Genomic DNA, 19,877 nt, shown 5'->3' on the forward strand with positions numbered 1-19,877 from the left:
AAGAAAGAAAGAAAGAAAGAAAGAAAGAAAGAAAGAAAGAAAGAAAGAAAACCTAACAATAACAAGGAGGATAAGGAACAACTGTAACTCTTAGATAGTAAAAAACAAGCAGAAACAAATTCTACAATGAAGATACCTTGGCATAATGGCATTTTAAAAGTCTGTCCCTATTGAAAAGAATATTTAGGGGAAAGAGTAAAAAACAGAAGAAGGTATCTTAAATACTCTTGGCCAGTACCAGAAAAAATAAAGATTGAAATGGTCCAGCAAGATCAAAGTTGAAGGGAAGAGAGATTCTGTAGGCCATGAAGGGACGTATCCAAGGATAATATATCTAGGTAAATTGACACCTCCATTAAAATGAAACTGGATTACCAAGTAGGGGGCTAAGAAGCCCACCTCAAATTTAGCAAATACCGAGTGTATTAACACCCTGACATCATGCAAATCCTGAAAACAGGGGCACCAGTGAGGAACCCGTCAGCACAAAAGACAAAATGGCCTTGTGCTCACCGTGTTTCCCGTAGTCTTCTAGGCCTGCAGCCTTGAGGTCCACACTGTGAATTTTGCACAAGACTCTGTTCATGGCAGTGTATATGGCCCGCCTCTGGCTGGGCTCCAAGCCTGGAAGAGAGGGGTCTCTGTAGATGAGGCCTGGGCAGTACTCCGTCAGATAGAAGGGGGTGCCGATGACCCTGGGAAGGACACAGACAGGGGGCTTCAGGGGGCCAGCTCAATATGGCAAGCTGTTAGTCATGGAATTTTTTTTTAAAGATTATTTTAGAGAGCACGTGCGTGTGAGAGAGAATGGGGAGGGGCAGAGGGAGAGGAAGAGAGAGAATCCTCAAGCAGACTCCTCACTGAACGTGGAGCCCAACATGGACCCTGAGATCATGACCTGCGCCTAAAAGAGCCAGCTGCTCAATGGACTGAGCCACTCAGGTGCCCTGACATTCTCTTTCTAACTGTCCTATCTGTTCACTCTAAGTACTGGGGAAGGAGTTCAGACCCAGATTGCTAGACAATTCCTTTCCTTTGCACATAAGCACAGAGTGTTACAAGTACCCCATCCCCAAACCAATCCACTCACACAGCCCCGTCTATACTTTTTTGCCAGCATGTCTCTCTTCTGTTTGGTCCACTCGTGAAGCGACGGGAATGGAGTTTAACTGTGATAATGGAGGAAAGCAGCATGTTGAGAGGGGGACTTTGGAGCCATACAGAACTAGGTTTAAATCCCACCTCTGCCCCTTCCTAGCAGTGTGATTGTGAGAGACTTACTAAGCCTCTCTAGGCTTTGTTGTTTTAATCTGTAAAACTTCAAAGCGTTGTTGTCAGAATTAGGGGAGCAAATATACATGGATAGCCTGGTTCCAATGAGGCTTCAATAAATATCCCTTCTTCTTACTGATGTTATTTCTATCATTATCTGGTAGTGTGAGGGACACATATACCACTCTGTGGTATTAAGGTGACACACCAAAATCTCATTAATCCATTTTTTTAGTCATTACTAGAAATCAGTTTACTATTCTAAAAAGTTGTTTTGAAAATTCTACCATTAAAACTGCTTACCCTGACTTGACCATGGGCTAGATATTAAATTTATTATTAAATTATTTTTAATTATCTTAAGTATAATAACCTGCTGTGATTATGAAAGAAAATGTCTTTATTTTTAGGTGGTGTATGCTGTATGCAACTTACTTCAAAAGATTCAGCCAAAAGTAATTGATATAGAGAAAGACAGAAAACATTTATTTATAAAATGTATGAAGTTATAAAATTATTAGATTGTATAATTATTGCTATTACATAAAGTTATTTACATAATATACACTATACACATACATATTTACATATAGAAAGCAAATGTGGCAAAATGTTAACAACGTTTTAATCTAGATGAAGGACTCTTTATACTATTTTTTTCTTCTTTCAACTTTTCTGTGTGTTTCAAAATTGTCATAATTAAAAAGTTGGGGCAAAAAGAGACAGACTCAAAGAGCTTCTACAAAGCAGTTTAGAAGAACCATAATAAAAAATTAACAAAACAAGCAACATGAAACTAGATGAATATAAATTTTTTAAAAAATAAAAAATGTTTTCTACCAATTTGCACAAAAGCAAGCATTTCTTTATCTTTCAGGATAACTTAAAGATCTGGGAACTTCCAGGGAAGGTTGCCATAAAGTCTCTTTTCTCTCCCACCCAAATTTTATTTGTCTTCACTCTAACAAAGTGGGATTTGAGCTACTATATGGGCTTTTCTCTTCTGTAGTTCAAATATGTAATAAAAGAAATAAACCCAAACATTACCCTGAATCTTCACAGAGGTCAAGAACTTTGGGGACAGGCACTCCAGCATTTGCAAGGGCTTTCATTATCCTGCCAGAACAAAGAGAAATGAGCAACACTGCTGGCTGAATTGATGAGATTTTCTTGAAACTGTTTTTCTGGATTAAAGTCAGTACATGCAGAAATTAAAGCAAAGTTCTAAAAAATATTCAATTGACCCTGAAATAGGAAAGAAGAACAAAAAAACAGACGGGACAAACAAAAAACAAATAGCAAAATTATAGAACTAATTCAAACATCAATAGTTACGTTACATTAATTAGATTAAACATTTTAATTGAGACAGAGATTGTCATACTGCATGGAAAAGCAAGACCTAACTATATGCTGTCTACAGGAGACATTCTTTTTTTTTCTTTTTTAAGATTTTTTTTTTTATTCGAGAGAGGGAGCGTGCACGAGAGACAGCAGGGAAAGGGGCAGAGGGAGAGAGAGAGAATCCCAAGCAGACTCTGTGCTGAATGTGGAGCCTGACTTGGGGCTCGATCTCATGACCCTGAGACATGACCTGAGCCGAAATCAAGAGTCGGATGCGTAACCGACTTAGTCACCCAAGGCACCCCTTAAGGAGGAAATTTTTAAATGTTTTAAATAGAAAAATAATTACTCAGTCTTATCACCAGTATTTGGCTCCTGTTTTTCCCTGCCTGGTGTCCTTTCCCTGCTTCTTATTCTGATAATAATACCTGGGCTTTCCTTTGGGAAACAGCTCTCTGTAGTCACTGTCAGTCCACATGGTTTGGGTGGGACTGACCCAATCCCTGGTTCCAAGCATGGGCACAAGACCCAGATTCAGCCAATCTGATGCATCCTCCTGACCCCAGACGATGGTTCATACTGGGCCAATGAGTCAATCTCAGGAGGTATGCTGGAACATTCACTGAGGTTATGGAGGAAAAAAGAGGGGCAAGATGGAGGGAGAGAATGAATGCGTCCTGGTGATATTATTTGGATCTAGTCATGCCTGAAAGATTTTAAATTATGAAGCCAATATATTTTTACCTCTCCTATTAAAAAATAAAAAAACACTTAAGTCAGTCTAGGTGGGTTTCTGTCACTCACAGCTGAAGGACAGTAAGTAACATGCTACGCCAACATGGTAAATATGTTGGTACGTTCCTTTCTAATATTTTTGTTTCTGTGCAGAAGTCTTTTAAAAAAACATAATTAGGGGCAACTACCTGGCTTAGTCGCTGGAGCGTGCAACGCCTAGTCTCAGGGTTGTGGGTCTGAGCCCCATGTTGGGTGTAGAGAGTACTAAAAAAAATACAAAACATAGGGTACTACTGCATGTGGTTTGTATCTGTTTTTATCACAATTTTATCATGACATTTCTGTGTTATTTAAGTGTACTTTTGTTGGCTGCAGTAACAGCACAGTCATTAAGGCTGGGCTGTGGAATCCTACTGCCCCCGGGTGTGAGGCCAAACTCCGTCACTCACATGCTAGTTGTGTGTCCGGGGGATGTTGTTTAACGTCTTTAAGCCTCGATTCCCTCGCCAGTAAAATGGGGATAATAGTAAGGTATCATGAGTTGTTGTGAGAATGCTTTGGGTTAACATTACATCGAAAGCATTTATTATAGTGCCTGGCTCATATTAAACACTCAGTAAATGTGGGCTGTTACACTTGTTGTCGTTGTTGCAACAAGTAGCTATGCCAAGGTTTAATCATTTCTTGATTACCACTAGGCTGTTTCCAATTTTTTATTATAAACATTGTGGTGGCAGTATTAATGCATAAAGCTGTTTTCCCTGTTGAGAATTATTTTTTAAAGAGACATTCCTCTAACTGGAATTATTAGATCTAAAAGTGTGACTACTCTGAGGTTTTTAATAAATTGTGTCATGCTGTTTTCTAAAATTTCCCGAATTGTTCAAATTTATACTTGGCACTTTATAAGCAGATACCACATTAGATTTCATCTTCAAATGCACATTTTATTCCTGCACTAATATGGAAAGTCCCTGCATTCCTGGATTTTCGGAAGTGTCACTGTAGCACCCCAGAATTCCTCAGTACCTCTGGGAATGGTCAGAGAGCGTTTGCAAGCAGGAGGCATAAGAACGGAGTGGGGGCTTCACACTTTTAGGGTTTCCCTCCTATAAACACACACCAGCTCCTGTGTGGGCACATAGACAAATGCTCAGAAATAGCTCTAGGTTTTCTCCTCTGATGACCCCCTAAGGCTTCATAGTCATCAGTCACCAGTGCCTATAATACTTGGAGAAGTCAGATTCCAAGAACTAAAAAGTCCAAAGGAGAGACAGGAAACAGTGCGAACAAGAAGGGGCCAAGAGACGACATCACATTTCCCTTACGACTCTGCAACACTCCTTCTGCAGAGCATCCTGGCTGCAAGGAAGAAGGAAGCAGAGGAAGAGAAAGGCTTTCAGGACAGTAAGCCTCCCACTGGGGCCCATCCAGAATTTTCATCTCTCTCTCAAAGAGTTTGGAGCTAGTTTTTTTTTTTCAACCTACTATGTTTAAATTATCCTATTTGCAAAGGGGTTGGGAGGTTGTAATATATTTATTCTTTTACATATTTTATTATGGAAAATTTCAAACATACCTCAGTAGAGAGATTCATATGACAAACCCCCACATGCCCACCGCCCACTATCACCTCATGGCCATACTTGTTTTGGCCTCAGCCCCACTGATACATTGAATATAAGATTAACAGTCTTAAAGTCTTTAAGACTCAAGGGTAAGACTAGTGAGTATTTTAGGAATGCCTTTTTTCACCCAGAGGTTCCCCAAAAAGTCTAGTTTTCTAGAGGTATAGGTATGGAAAAGAGAAAACAAACTTCTGAATAAAATCAGGTTGCATGTTCTTATTGGAAATAATTTTAGAAATTCACCCTTGCAGATTTAAATGTGTCAGGGCCCTCTGACGGAGTGCTGGCTTGTCAGTTCGGGGCTGAGCCACGAGGGCCGGGGGGTAAGGACACCCCAGCTCTGAGAACTTACCTGAACTCCCTCTCCACTGCATGGGTGGATGGAACGAGTGTCCCCGGGGGCTTCCTCCTCAGAACCAGCTGGTGGTTACCGAGCCTGATGTAGTAGGTTGGATTGGACTGGCCGTGATCAAACTGAAGGAGTTCCAATGGGCCTGCAAGTTTGAAAACCAAGGAAACGAAAGCAGTTCTGAAGGCTTTCTAATGAGTACCACATTTGGGGTGCAGAACATTCTGATTTGGGATGCACCTCCTCGGGGACCAGAAGTGCTGAGTCCCAGGCGTACCTGGCCCTGTGCTCAGGTCCACTACCATGTGGCAAAGGCCACTCCGTTTCTATCACTTTGTACAGGTGTCCAATTTTGTCCCTCTTGCCAACTCCGGCTCTGGGAAGAAAGCTTTTGGTTCTGTTCATCAGCCACAAGCACAGTCGTGGCAACCCATCAGGCGAAACGGAATGCTTTAAGCCTGAGGATGAAAAGTGCCCTCGTGTGTCCCTCAGCCACACAGCCAAACTGCGCCTGACACTGGCGCGGCGGCTGAAAGGAGCTTCTGCTGAGGCCTAGAGCCTGGGCCAAAGTGCTTTCATGAGACTCGCGCTCCCACCCCAGTGTGCTGAACTCTATGGCTCCCGCCCAGGAACATTCTAATTAACCCACAGCTTTGTAACAAGACTGAACTCTGGACATAGATTCGNNNNAGAGCAGGCAACGAGAGGTTGCCTGAGTTTGCTGGCCTGCTCCAAAAGGGCCCCTCAGTGGTACAAGAGGCCCTAAGAACAATCCAGCCCCTGGAGAACAGAACTGTGAAGCTCCACACAAAAAGCCTTCTTCAAGGATAGACTGGGTGGAGGCAAGACTTTATCACCAGGTGGACAGGTCTTCAAAAGCCCCCGGGGCAGCTGTTTTTCCGAGGGTGAAATTCAAAGAATGAAAGAGTGACCTTCAAGGAGATGGGAGGCAACTTGTCTCATTGTCAACTCAGTCAGCTTAAGTCACCTCCACATCTCAAAACAATCCGACACACTCCAGCGCCCCTGGGCACACACCACCGGCCCCAGGTCCCAGGGGGTCCCTGCGACACGACACCATGGTCTCAGGTGGAAGAGGGGGCGCATGACCTTTGGGGGTTAATGCTTTTTCCCAAGCAAGACTGAAAGCTGCACTCGGATCCACTGAGCCCAATGGCTGTTTTCCTCACCACTGCCTCTGTCTCTGGCATACTCCACCGGGGTCTGAAAGGGAGAACCAGACTGAAAGCCGAGCCTGGAGAGAGTCAGCAAAATCCAAACATGGAATACCTGTGCTTTGGGTCCCCAGTAAGTCTTTGAGGTACTTCTCCAAGGAATCTCGTGGAATTTCCACTGTCTTTCTCACAGGGCCAGTGTTTGGAATAACCATTCTCAATGTAAAGCCCAAAAGGGTTTCTAATTCCTTTACGGCAGTCTCTGGGTCATCAACCTGGTTTCACAGAGAATATTGAACGTGTGTCACCAGTCAGCCCTGACCTGGCCTCCGGTCTGTTCTCTAAAAAGGTAGTTCTTTAGAGGGAGATAGCCAAGAAGTCAGGTCTCTGAGCAAGGAGACTTTGGAGGCCAGCATATTCAGCTAACAAGGGAGCTATAGAAGGAGCTTCCTCTTCCCATTTAATTCCTAACCACACTTAACTTTCCTCTCTGCTGGGAAGAGTGCCAGCCAGGTAAGAGTCCATGATGCTCATTCATGCCAGGAGGGCAGCATACTGTGCTGCGGCCCCCACTCTGTCCCAACGGCCTGTCAGCTTCATAGTGAAAACCCAAACATAGGAAACCGGTCGGAGACCTCCTCTCATGTGGCTTCTCACGCTTCACAGCCATGATCTGGGTGGTCGTGTGGCTGGTTGCTGCTGGCTCCACCCAGAACAGTGTCCCTAGGACAGCCTAACTGCCATCCCAATGTCTTAAGCCTGCCGTCCACCTCCTTGTGTAATTCTTCTCTCAAAAGGCCTTCTTAGTATGTGTTTGTCCTACTTCCCTTTGCAAATGCGAATGGCTCATCACATAGATTTTCTAATTAATTAAAAAAAATAAGACTACAGCAGCATGGGGGAAAACCACTAAACATAACTACGATTGTGAACAGGACTGCACGAAATGCTTAGGCTAGTGCCTGGTGCACAGCAGGGGTTCAGAAAATAGTTGACTGTTACCTGAATGGTGTGAATGCCCAGGCTGGCGGCTGCTTTTAGATTCTGCCCAAGATCATCGAGAAAAATGGACTCAGAAGGCTGCAGGCCAAGCCGCTCCAAGCACAGCTTGTAGATCCTGGGGTCTGGCTTACAGAGACCTTCTAGGCAGGATTCCACGACCTGTGCGAGGGACAGGAATGAGAGGTGAGTGCCTCTAAAGGTGGTGCTCCCACATGCGTTCTGCCATTGTTTTTGAAAAGAATAGTATCAGGACAGTTGAGATTTGATATAACAAGTAACTGAAGAGTGTTATGATATAAAATGATGTTGCTTTTAAAAGCATGGGGGCGCCTGGGTGGCACAGCGGTTAAGCGTCTGCCTCCGGCTCAGGGCGTGATCCCGGCGTTCTTGGATATAGCCCCACATCAGGCTCCTCCGCTATGAGCCTGCTTCTTCCTCTCCCACTCCCCCTGCTTGTGTTCCCTCTCTCGCTGGCTGTCTCTATCTCTGTCTGTCGAATAAATAAATAAAATCTTTTTTTAAATAAATAAATAAATAAATAAATAAATAAAAGCTGGATATGGAAATACTGGATTCCCACCTGGGGGAAAGCTCAGAAAACCAGAGTTTGTGACCTTGTGCAAACAGCGAGCCTGTGATGGGCCTCCGTGTCCTCCTCAGTAACACGGGGATCCTAATAGCTGTCTTACCTACTGTCGCGGTTGTCGAGAACTTGAAACGGAAGTTGAGTGAGTCCCACAATGACAAAGCATTTTGCTAATGTTAGATATTGTGGCTACGCAGAAGAGCTTTAGGAAAAGTACTTCACCATTTTTTCAGAAAGAAGGCACTGGTTACTCCTACAAAAGACACATGACCTTAACGTCTGTACTTCAGAAGCTAAAACACAAAACAGCCATCCTCAACTTAGGACAGATGCCAAAGAGACTGTTCGTGGCAAAGACACTATTACTTTTACGCGAAGAGCTCCCTGTGTCCTGATAGCCTTGCTTCAACCGTGTATGTGATCTGGAACTAGCAGGGGGAAGGGGGGGCTGCCACGGGTGCAGGAGCACCCTGCAAAAGCTGTCCCGGTGCCAGGCTACCTCTGATCCATCAACCCCATGCAGGTCCTCACACTGTCCCCGGAACTTAACCTCCTTTAGTGGGCCTAAAACAGCCACAGAGGACTAGACCCGCTATCCTCTGGTCTACCCTGGGACTAGAACTCAATCCCTGCTCCCTCCTGGAAGGAATCACATTCTCCAAGACCAAGGACAAACCTGAGGGCCTCTTCCTCTACTCCACACTGCATTGTTCAGGGTTGGGTGAGAGCTGCCCTTTCAGGTAAATAAATGTTCTGAATACATAGGACCTCTCTACTTAGTCTTCCCTGTCTCTTAAGCACCTGAATGAGCTAAAAAAGACAAGCTCCATATAAAGACTATGTCAATAGTGGGTAGCAAAGAAGCTGGGTGTTTCAGACACAGACCAGGGTCCGTGCTGCAAGGGAGGGTGTGCTAGCTGAGACAGATGAGACGGGGCACGGAGCCAAGGGGACAGGGCCGAGTTCTCATGAGCAGACATCTCTCAGGAGCCACTACACTGAGAGTCACTGTGTTGGGGAAGTGAAAAAATTCTTCAGATTTAAGTTTGATAAGATCCCTGGCCTTCTCTTTCTGTTCTGTTTTGCAAGCTGAAAAAGTTCTGGAGATTTATTTCATAACAACATGAATATACTTAATGCTACTGAACACTTAAAAATTGTTACGATGGTAAATTTTATGTTATGTGGGTTTTCATAATAAAACCCAATGTAAAAAATTTTTTTAATTAAAAAAAATTAGATGAGGGGTACCTGAGTGGCTCAGATGGGTAAACGTCTACCGTCAGCTCAGGTCATGATCCCAGGGTCCTGGGATCCAGCCCCGCATGGAGCCTGCTTCTCCCTCCCCATCTGCCTGTTCCCCCTGCTTGTGTACTCTCTGTCTGTCTGTCTGTCAAATAAATAAATAAATAAAATCTTTTTAAAAAATTAGATTAAAAAATTTTAAAGCCAAGACAGATTCCTATAATACTGGTTGAAGATTTCAGCCTCTAATATAAACAGAGATTACAGGATTGCTTACACTCTCTATATTCCATCAAATGTTGTGTATGTGTGCATGTGCCTTAGAGCTTTAGAGAACAAAAACCTAAACCAATGCCCTTGAGGAAATACTTTTAAAATTCCAGGTCTCCTGCAGACCTAAGATATGAAAACCCACCAGAAAAGCTGCTGGAAAGCACACGCCAGAAAGCCTGTGAAGTCTAAATAAACACATCCATTTTTTTTAAAGAAGCTCATGGGTCTTTTAATTTGTAGCTTTTAAATTGTAGCTTCATTTGGAGGGCTCGGTGTGGAGCCTGACCAGCTTCAGTGGTTCAGATGAAGATATCATTCCTATAGCTGCACTGGATGGAAGGAATCTCTGAAAATAACTGCCATGTGCCAGGATCATGCAGAGAGCTTTGCATGCATTCTTCTGTGGGATGCACACAGCTGCCCTACACAAAGAAATTGCTATTCCTGAATTACAGATGAGGAAGCTGAGGTTCAAGGCAGCAAAGCTACTGTCCACGGTTTGCAAGTTGCAGAGACAGGATTGCATCTGGCTGGGGTTCGGAGCGCTCGCAGGGAGGGAGCCTGGAAGAGGTGTGTGTGTGTACTGTGGGGAAACCAATAATCAAAGCAGGTGGGGAGCCAGGCAAAGTGTCCAGAGGGGAGAGGACTCTATCTCTGATAGGCTTTCTACAAGAAGGAAGGAGGATGTGGAAGGTGAAAACAGCACTAGGTCGGGAGGTTAATTTCCAACCTTTGTGCTCCGACTTTCCGCCTGTCAATTCTACTAGATTTTACGTTCTGAAGTAGCACTGTCCGACAGCACCCTCTGCAGTGGTGGAAGTGCTGTATCCGCGCTGCCCAATACAGTAGCCACGCACTAACCACATGTGGGGACTGAGCACTTGGAACGTAGCAAGTGCGCTTCCAGAGGGAGGACTGCTTGTCGCGTGTGACGGTATCACGGAATCCCTTCACGCCGAGCCAGCACCCCGCACACAGTAACTGCTCCACACGAATTTATTTCCTAACTGAAGTACAAGCAGGTCATCTATAAATAATTCATATCTATCGCAGGATGATAATCTATTTTCTCTTGGGGAAATGGGAATCCTTTGTAGGTATTATAACCTCCGGGCAGAGAAGACCATCTCAGTATGTTCTCAGTGTAGTTTGATAGTCTAGCGCTGGGCTATCCAATGCAGTAACCACCGGCCATACGGGATTATTTACACTCAAACTAATAAAAATGAAATAAAATTCAGTTCTTCAGTGATACTAGCCACATTTCAAGTGCATATGTGACTAGTAGCAACCACATTGGATACTTCCATTACTGCAGGAAGTTTTGTTAGACAGCACTGGTCTCGGGATTAATGCCACAGAAATAGAGGGCAGCATCATTGGTCTTTTTTTCTTTTTTTGAGGGGGGGGAGGGGCAAAGGGAGAGGGAGAGAGAGAGAATCATCTTAAGCAGGGGCTCGATCTCACAACCCTGAGATCATGATTCTGAGATCATGACCTGAGCCAAAATCAAGAGTCAGATTGCTTAGCCAACTGAGCCACCTAGGCACCCCCCTTTTTTTCTTTTTTAAAAAGTATTTTTTTAGGGACGCCTGGGTGGCTAAGTTGGTTAAGTGTCTGCCTTCGGCTCAGGTCATGATCCCAGAGTCCTGGGATCTAGTCCCGAATCAGCCTCCTTGCTCAGCGGGAAGTCTGCTTCTCCCTCTGCCTGCAGCTCCCCCTGCATGTGTGCTCTCTCCCCCTCTCTCTCTGACAAATAAATAAAATCTTTTAAAAGATATTTATTTATTTAATCTCTACACCCAACATGGGGCTCGAACTCATGACCCTGGGATCAGTATTTGCACACCCTTCCGACTGAGCCAGCCAGGCTCCGCAACAGGGTTGGTCTTTGAAGAGAAAAGTTCAACCGGCCCTTTAAGATGTGAGGGCCAAAGGAAATGTGTGTGTTATGTGAGGAATAAGGTTCAAATTCAGAATGTGAAAGAGTCTCTAAAGCTGAGGTTTCAACCAGTTCTCAAACCCCCAAAATACTGGACTTTGCTGAGAGCTCAGTGACCTTTTTTAAAGTCCTTTTTTCATCCTGTTATGGCTATGCCTAATTTAGTCAAGTTCGTCTGAATAAGAAAACCCACTCACTCAAGACCTGCTAAAAGGCAGCGTTTAATGGCGCAATCTGAAGCAAGGACAGAGACTCTGTTGTTATTGTCTGGATCACTTCAAGCTTACCACATCAAACTGTTTCCGGTCCAGGGGCAAAAAGCTTTTCCCACTGGGAAGATAAAAATTATTGCTCAAGACTGCAGTCCGCAGGCCTTTTGCCCGAATCTGGGTGATGGCCTCAGTCATCACTGGGAACTGCTTTGCCACTTGCTCACTGGTCAGCAGAGAGAAAAAGGAGCCCACAGGTACGGAGGTCTTCGCCTAAAAGGGGGGAGGGGAGAGGAGAATGAACAATAATTAAGAGTAGGAGGAACAGCTTATCACCAACAAGAGGGAAATATTGCTACCTAAAGGAATTCTCCTTCGGCCTTACGAACAAGGTTGTGAAGACGGACTTCAAGTGCCAATGGTGAGAGAATGGAGTTATTTATATCAATATTCCAGTTACATGAATTCTTTATTTCACGCATGGATTGGCAATCTTCAAAAGCATCGACTCCAAAGGTATATGAAGCACATCAAATTTAATTCTTAACGATCCGGAAGACACGTAATGATTTTTTATCGCCTCAGCATCATCACTATAAACTTCAGTTTCTGACCCGTTTTCCGTTTTTTAAATTCAATCCATGTAGGTTTTGAAAACTCTCATCATATTTCAGGGGCACCTGGGTGGCACAGCGGTTAAGCATCTGCCTTTGGCTCAGGGCGTGATCCCGGCGTTATGGGATCGAGCCCCACATCGGGCTCCTCCGCTACGAGCCTGCTTCTTCCTCTCCCACTCCCCCTGCTTGTGTTCCCTCTTTCGCTGGCTGTCTCTATCTCTGTCGAATAAATAAATAAAATCTTAAAAAAAAATGAAAACTCTCATCATATTTCAAAATCTGCCAAGGCAAGTCTGCTATTTTACACAATCACACACATACACACACATACACACATACTATAGAACAGCTTCATTGAAATACAATTCATATACCGCACAATTCACCCATAAATTGTACGATTCAAAGTTTTTACGATGTTCACAAATGTGTGCCCATCACCACAATCAATTTTAGACCATTTTCATCACCCTGAAAAGAAACCCCATCTATATTGGCAGTCATTCCCCATTCCACCCCCCACTCCCCAATACTCTCAGTCCTAGAATATCAGTAACGTACTTTCTGTTCCTATGGATTTCCCTACTCTGGGCATTTCATATAAATGGAATCATACAATATGTGGTCTTGTTTGACCAGCTGCTTTCTTTCATTTACCACAATGTTTTACATATATATTTGAAATTGTGGTAAAAGAGACATAACATTTACTATTTTAACCACTTTAAGTGTGTAGTTGGGTGGCATTAAGGACATTCATTATTGTACAACCATTACCTCCACTGAGCCACAGAACTTTGTTTACTGTATTTTAAATCATATTTTAGTAGGATTACTGTGAAGTCTACACTTGAGTTAATGTAAACAAAGAACTTAGTACAAGGACGCCGAGGTGGCTCAGTCACTTAAGCGGCTGCCTTCAGCTCAGGTCATGATCCCCAGGGTCCTGGGATCGAGCCCCGTGTCAGGCTCCCTGCTCAGCGGAGAGCCTGCTTCTCCCTTTCCTCCCCACTAGTGCTTGTTCTCGGTGTCTCTGTCTCTCTCACTGAAACAAATAAAATCTTTAAAAAAAAAAAAAAAAGAACTTAGAATAATGCATAGTACAGAGAAAAGTTTCAATATTATTGCTTTATTTTTTCAGATTAAAAAATTTTTTTTAAAGATTTAATTTATTTATTTGAGAGAGAAGAGAGACAACATGAGCGGGAGGGGCAGAAGCAGAGGGAGAGAGTGTCTCAAGCAGACTCTACACTGAGCATGGAGCCCAACATGAGGCTCGATCCCACAACCCTGAGAGCATGACCCGAGCCAAAATCAAGAGTGGCACACTCGACCGACTGAGCCACCCAGTACCCCTTATTATTGCTCTAAATAAACTTTCTGATCGAAGCCGTTATGCAGACAGCTCCCGTTACAGATGGACAACAGCTGATGGCAGAGCTTGGTAAAGAATACTTATACTTATTCATATATGTAGCTAAAGCTGAGTACCTGGGGATGGAAGAAATACATTAAAAACTTATAATGCAAATGGGTGATGGGCATTAAGGAGCGCACTTGTGATAAGCACTGGCTGTTACATGCAAGTGATGAACCACTAAATTCTACTCCTGAAACTAATATTACACTGCATGTTAACCAACTAAAATTTAAATAAAAACTTGAAAAAAACCAACCAAAAAATAAAGAAAGAAAAACTTGATATATTAAAAAAAACAAAGAAACAAAAAAACTCATCATAGATTATTAGGTTTTTTCTTCTTTATTTGCAGTTTAATCAACTTAATGAGTGACTATGGCATCCACCCATTTGGCAAAAAGAATATGTAAATTCGAGTGTGTTTGTCACTCACAATTTCAGAGCAGAGGCTCCCAAATTCTTGCAGGAAATCCTCTGTTGTTATCTCTCCCCTCATAAGTTTCATCCAGGGCCCGTTTTCGCCGCCTAAGATCCAGGCCTTCCGTATAGTTCCAGGAGGGATATGATTTTGTAGTTCCCATTCTATAGGAATAAAATACGCAATAACTGAAGTACATCGACAGATGGCTGGGCTCCGCGAAACTCTGGGGGAACTGCTGTACCAGTCCCTGCTTGTGGTACCGGGTGGGTTCTGCTGGGAATCTGAACAAATTCAGGAAATGCAGAACTCAGCCTTAGGCCTCCAAGGCAACAGTGACACGGCAGGGACACCGCTGCTAAGTGTCTGGTCCTCACCGCCTGCTTGCCGAGACTCTGGACGCTGCGCTATGCATTTTCTTCCCAGGTCTCTCATTAGCTGGCTCCCTCACACGGTCCTGGCATGTAGTAAGGAAATACATGCATAATAAGCTGGATTCTGCCAGCACTCGCAAACAAGCCTGTCATTTTATAAACTGTAGTACCCCTGTATGGCTGCAGGGCTGCTGGTACTCGGAAACGTTCGCTTGGGGGATGTTGTCTTTGTAGACTAAAGAAGAAAATTTTATCCACGAGGAGCTCAGGCAGTGAATGGATCAGCATTCGTGTACACTGGGAACCTTTGGATGGGCTGCTCTTTCTTGTACGAGGTTGTTTTTTCTTTCTAGAATACAGCTGCTATGGGGCAAAAATATATAAAGCAATCATAATTATTTCTAAGACATAATGAGCTTTACACATTGTTTTTGTTTTGATAAAGTAGGGCCTGTGCACTGAAAATATCTGACTATAGAAAGTATAAAAAAAAGAAAGTAAAATGACAAGCAATCTCATTCTTTTTTTCTTTTTTTTTTTTTTTTTTTAAGATTTTACTAATTTATTAGAGAGAGAGCTCACAAGCAGGGGAGAGGCAGGCTCCCTGGCAAGCAGGGAGTCTGATGTGGGACTCAATCCCAGGACCCTGGGATCGTGACCTGAACTGAAGGCAGATGCTTAACCGACTGAGTCACCCAGGTGCCCCAAAGCAATCTCATTCTTCAGAAATAATTGATGTTACTAATCTGATCTATATCTTTCGAGAATAGCAAGACCTTTTTTTTTTTTTTTGAGAGAGAGAGAGAAAGAGAGAGCATGCATGCAGGAGAGTGGGAACGGGCTAAGGGGAAGAGAGAAAGAATCTTAAGCTGACTCCACCCTGAACATGGAGCCCGATGAGGGGCTCAGTGCTACTACTGCGAGATCATGACCTGAGCCAAAACCAAGAGTCGATGATGTTTAACCAACTGAGCCACCCAGGTGCCCCGAGAAGAGCAAGACTTTTAAAGCTCAATCCAAATAATCATACTTGTTTAATTTGAGAACTAAAGTGTGTAACATTTTTTATGGTCTGAGAATTGGCAAGCACATAAGGAAACTGGCACTCTCATATACTGTTGATGGGAGTGGAAACAAGTACACCCTCTATGGAGAGCAAAATTTTAAATGTATATCTGATGTAGTAATTCCACTTTCTAGGAATTTCTCCCACAGATATATCTATAAAAGTCAGCAAAGAATATGTACAAGGCTGTGCAGAATCCCTTGTAATAAGAAGAATCAGAGGGCACCTGGGTAGCTCAGTTAGTTAAGCATCTGCCTTCGGCTCAGGTCATGATCCCAGAGTCTCGGGATCAAGTCTTGGGATCAAATCCTGAGTCTCCCTCTGCCCCTCCCCCCACTCATTCTCTCTCTCTCAAATAAATAAATAAAATCTTTAAAAAAAACCAAACCAGAAACTTAAATGTATATTAATAAATGGCTTGTTAAATCAACTATTGTACATCCATATAATGGAATACCACACAGATGTACAAACTAAACCAAGGATATGCAACATACGGCCTGGGAACCAAATCTATCTCCTATCTGTTCTTGTAAGTAAAGTTTTTTTGTTTTTGTTTTTGTTTTAAAGATTTTATTTATTTATTTGACAGAGATAGAGACAGCCAGCGAGAGAGGGAACACAAGCAGGGGGAGTGGGAGAGGAAGAAGCAGGCTCACAGCAGAAGAGCCCGATGTGGGGCTCGATCCCATAACGCCGGGATCACGCCCTGAGCCGAAGGCAGACGCTTAACCGCTGTGCCACCCAGGCGCCCCTGTAAGTAAAGTTTTATTAGAACACAACCGCACCCATTCATTTACTACTGTCTGTCACTGTTTTCTTGCCACGACAGCAAAACTGAACAGTTGTGACAGAGATTGTATGGCTTGCAAGGCCTACTTAGCCCTTTACAGAAAAAGTTTGCTAACTAAAACCACCTTGGTAAAGGTTAAACTGATCTGGGAACATGCTAGCCGGGGACATTCTGCCCAGGGAGGAGGTCGGAGAAGCCTTCATAGAAGAGAAGTCTTAACATCCATACTAAGAACCACCACAAGATGTACTGAGCGTGCAAGCCTCCAGGCACTGTGTGAGTAATGCGCCGATTCGCTTACCATCAAAAGTACCAGTAAGATTTGAACAGGTGGAGCGGGTGGGGAAGGGTAGCTGCCAGCAGCGGGGAGAGAACTTGCAAAGATACAAGAGTGTCAATGTGTTTGGCAAGTTTAAAGAACATCAGGTAGTCCACGGCAGCTGAAACGTGGGCAATGCTGCGACACAGGACGTGAGGGCTAATTTGCAAGAGGCCTTGGATACCAAGCGAAAGCTTCTGGACTTAATCTAAGGGACAAAGCAGGGCACTCGAGGATTTGAAGCAAGGGAGTGAGGAGATAAGATCTGTATTTCAGAAAGGTAATTCTGGGGGTTCGTGGAAGGTGGTGCAAAACCCAGAGCGCCAGCAGGCAGAGACAGAGGAGTTCGGAGGCTCATGTGATGGTGCAGGTGAGGGAAGATAGGGATCTAACCCTGGGCTGAGGCAGATGGAGTGGAGAGAAGCAAAGAGGTTCTCAAGATATTCTGGAGAAAGTTGAGAAAACTCCTGTCCGGTGATCTTTGTTTTCTATAAAAAGAGGAGATTCAGCTGTCTGCCAAGTAGGAAGGTTTGGGGAGGGGGGAGTAGGATGACTGATGGGGAGGTCCGAACAGCCCTGCGGTAAATGCCAGAGGAATATGAACAGAGGAATAGAGAGGCTGAGAGCCCAGCTGCAGTTGGAGCCAAAAAACTGCTCTCCCAGTCAGCTTGCTCAGCTGGTCACGTGAGAAGGGAAACCTCGCTGAAATGAAGCCAGGAGGCCAGCAGGGGGAGCACTCACACCCGTCCAACTCCGTCAGTGACGGACCCCCAACAGAAGAATCTCCAATGGGAAAGGATCATCACTTCCTGGCCTCAAGAAGAGAAAGATGTATGCTGAACTCACTACCCCAGCAACTCTGCTGATGAGAAATCATCATCACCGTGAACTCCTGCCTTTCTCCAGTGGACTTTTGTTCAAAACAAAGCCCTCCCAATTTCCTCCTCTTTCTCCATAAAATAATGTTCCCCTCTTTTGTTGGACTAGCCTATGGTATTGGCCATAGCTTGCTTGACCCAAACTGCAATTCTCTTGCTATTCCCAAACAAACTCATTTTTGCTGATAAAGTAACTGTTTCAAGTTTAAGGTCAATAGGAATCGTTTACTCAGGGGCATATAAAACCTGTACTTGGGTTGGCTTAGCACAGAGAACTGCCCAACCAGCCACCGTAGGAAGTCAGCTCTTTGGCCTTTTTTCCTTCCTGCTGGCTGGAATGCGAATGTGAGGGTAGGAGGTGAAGCAGCGAAGACAGACCATGAGGTGGAACTGGAAATGAAGAGCATTCGGAGCGGAGCAATACAATAGAAACAGCCTGAGTGCCTGATATCCCAAAGCAACATACTAGCCCCCTACCACATACCTGAGCCTTCATGTGCCAAAGAAACTTTGATCTTGTTTCAGTCACTTTTCTGTTTGGTTTTCTAACACTTGAAGCCAAAATTAATCCAACTCAAGTCAGTTGGACTGAATAAGGAAAAAAGTAAACCAGGAGAGGCCAATAAAGAAAGGATCAGAGACTAGAGTTTTGACCTTATGGGACCTAAACCACGTTTCTCAGAGAAGCAGCCCGGGTCTCAGAGAAAGGTAGTTAAATTCTACTACTACCAACAACAACAGTAGCAATGGCAGCTCATCATTTATTGTGAATTTAAGATGAGTCAAGCACTCACTGTGCTAAGCAAGTAATTATTTCACTTAACTCTCCCCAAATCCCAAAGAGGTAGGTACCATTATTAGCCTTAATTTAACGGTAAGAAAATGAAGACTCAGAGACGTTGAATAATTTGCCCAAGGTACTCAGCCACAAAGTGCTTGGAAATTGATGCCAGAATCAGGGTATCAGCCGCTGGTATACACCGCTGCCCAAATGTTCCTCTCAGCCTCCCCTTACACACTTCATTCCCCCCCACCCCGACGCTAGTCTCCAAAAATGAAACACAAGGAAGAGCTCACCTGCAGCCACTCTCCCTGGAGAAGAAATGAGAACTCCACCCATGTCAAAAATCACCGCTCTGTAGGTGCCGCCTCCAGAATGTGCCCATCGCCTGGCTCGCCGGTGCCTGCCCCAGGTGTGTTTCGGGAAGGCTGCCCTCCAAGCCCATTGGAGAAGAGAGGACTGGAAAAGCTGCCTTATGCACATGCTGAAGCCAAGACTGCACGAGAAGAAGACACAGGGCACAGCTTTCCTTCACTGCCTCCAATCCAGACCTCCACCCGGGAGCTCAGGTGTGCCAAACGGACATCTCCACTATCTCCCGCAGACACTTCAAACCACAACCAGAACTGAACCCTCCCAGACTACTCTGTTTTCTAAGCTCATTAGCCCAGTAAAGGGCTCCATCGTTCAGCTAGCTCCTCAAGCTAGAAGACAGATTCACCCCTGACTTCCTCAGCCCCCCCACATGGCCACCTCAATTCATGTGCTCTGTGCTGTCATCCTCCTCCTGAAAATGGCCATCTACCTCTTTCCACTTACTACCCACAGATCATTGCAACAAGCCCCCTAACCGGTCCCCTTGCCTCTTCTCAAACTCCTTCTCATTCTTTCTCCACTCTTCAAGCAGAGTTAAGAGTGTGCCTTCAAAACTGCACATTTGGCCACATCCTAACGCCGCTTAAAACTTTCAGTGGCTCCCCATTGCCTTCAAGATAAACTCTCAGTTCCTTAACATGCCTCCAGAGGTCCTCTAAAATCTGCCCTCACTTTCAGCAGCAACTCTCCCTCTTTTTTTTACCTTAATCTGGATGATGTGGACATGCAAAATCTACATGCAGCTTCTTCAAACACATGATGTTCTCCTCCAGCTACCATGCCTTTGCCTCTGCTGTTTCCTTGCCCTGGACAGCTCCATTCCACCTGTTACCCGGCTAATTCCAAATTGTCCTTTAGGTTTTAGTTTACCTATCACTTCCTTTGTGAAACCTCCTCTGGCTACCAGAAAAGACAGATGAGAAGCCTTTTCTGTATACTCCCAGAATGTCCGGTACCGACCTCCTCCTAGTACTGACGCCGCCTCCATTGCACCAACAGCCCTCCTGCACGCCACTGCAACAGGCTCTTAACTGTTCTCCCTTTGTCTCTTTTCTAAATACACTTTCAAAAAGTTA

The 19,877-nt window shown here is 44.3% G+C and overlaps 1 protein-coding gene across 7 annotated transcripts in view; it reads right to left on the reverse strand.

Annotated features, from left to right (window-relative positions):
- ACAD10 (acyl-CoA dehydrogenase family member 10) overlaps positions 1-19,877 on the reverse strand; it is a 37,851-nt gene that overhangs the window by 14,666 nt on the left and 3,308 nt on the right. For 4 of the 7 annotated variants that reach the window (XM_040619917.1, XM_008688889.2, XM_008688891.2 and 1 more), the window contains 8 exons: positions 18,723-18,922; positions 14,231-14,379; positions 11,839-12,033; positions 7,506-7,664; positions 6,619-6,778; positions 5,332-5,473; positions 2,320-2,388; positions 514-695 (listed from right to left, as the gene is read on the reverse strand). In XM_040619917.1, the coding sequence (XP_040475851.1) occupies positions 514-695; positions 2,320-2,388; positions 5,332-5,473; positions 6,619-6,778; positions 7,506-7,664; positions 11,839-12,033; positions 14,231-14,379; positions 18,723-18,909 (1,243 nt within the window). In that variant the 5' untranslated portion in view covers positions 18,910-18,922. Of the gene's footprint in view, positions 1-513; positions 696-2,319; positions 2,389-5,331; positions 5,474-6,618; positions 6,779-7,505; positions 7,665-11,838; positions 12,034-14,230; positions 14,380-18,722; positions 18,923-19,877 lie in introns of those variants that run through there. The other 3 variants (XM_008688893.2, XM_040619918.1, XM_040619920.1) reach the window with 3 other exon arrangements.

This window comes from Ursus maritimus, unplaced genomic scaffold, assembly GCF_017311325.1.
Source record: "Ursus maritimus isolate PB19 unplaced genomic scaffold, ASM1731132v1 scaffold_33, whole genome shotgun sequence".
Lineage (NCBI taxonomy): Eukaryota > Metazoa > Chordata > Mammalia > Carnivora > Ursidae > Ursus > Ursus maritimus.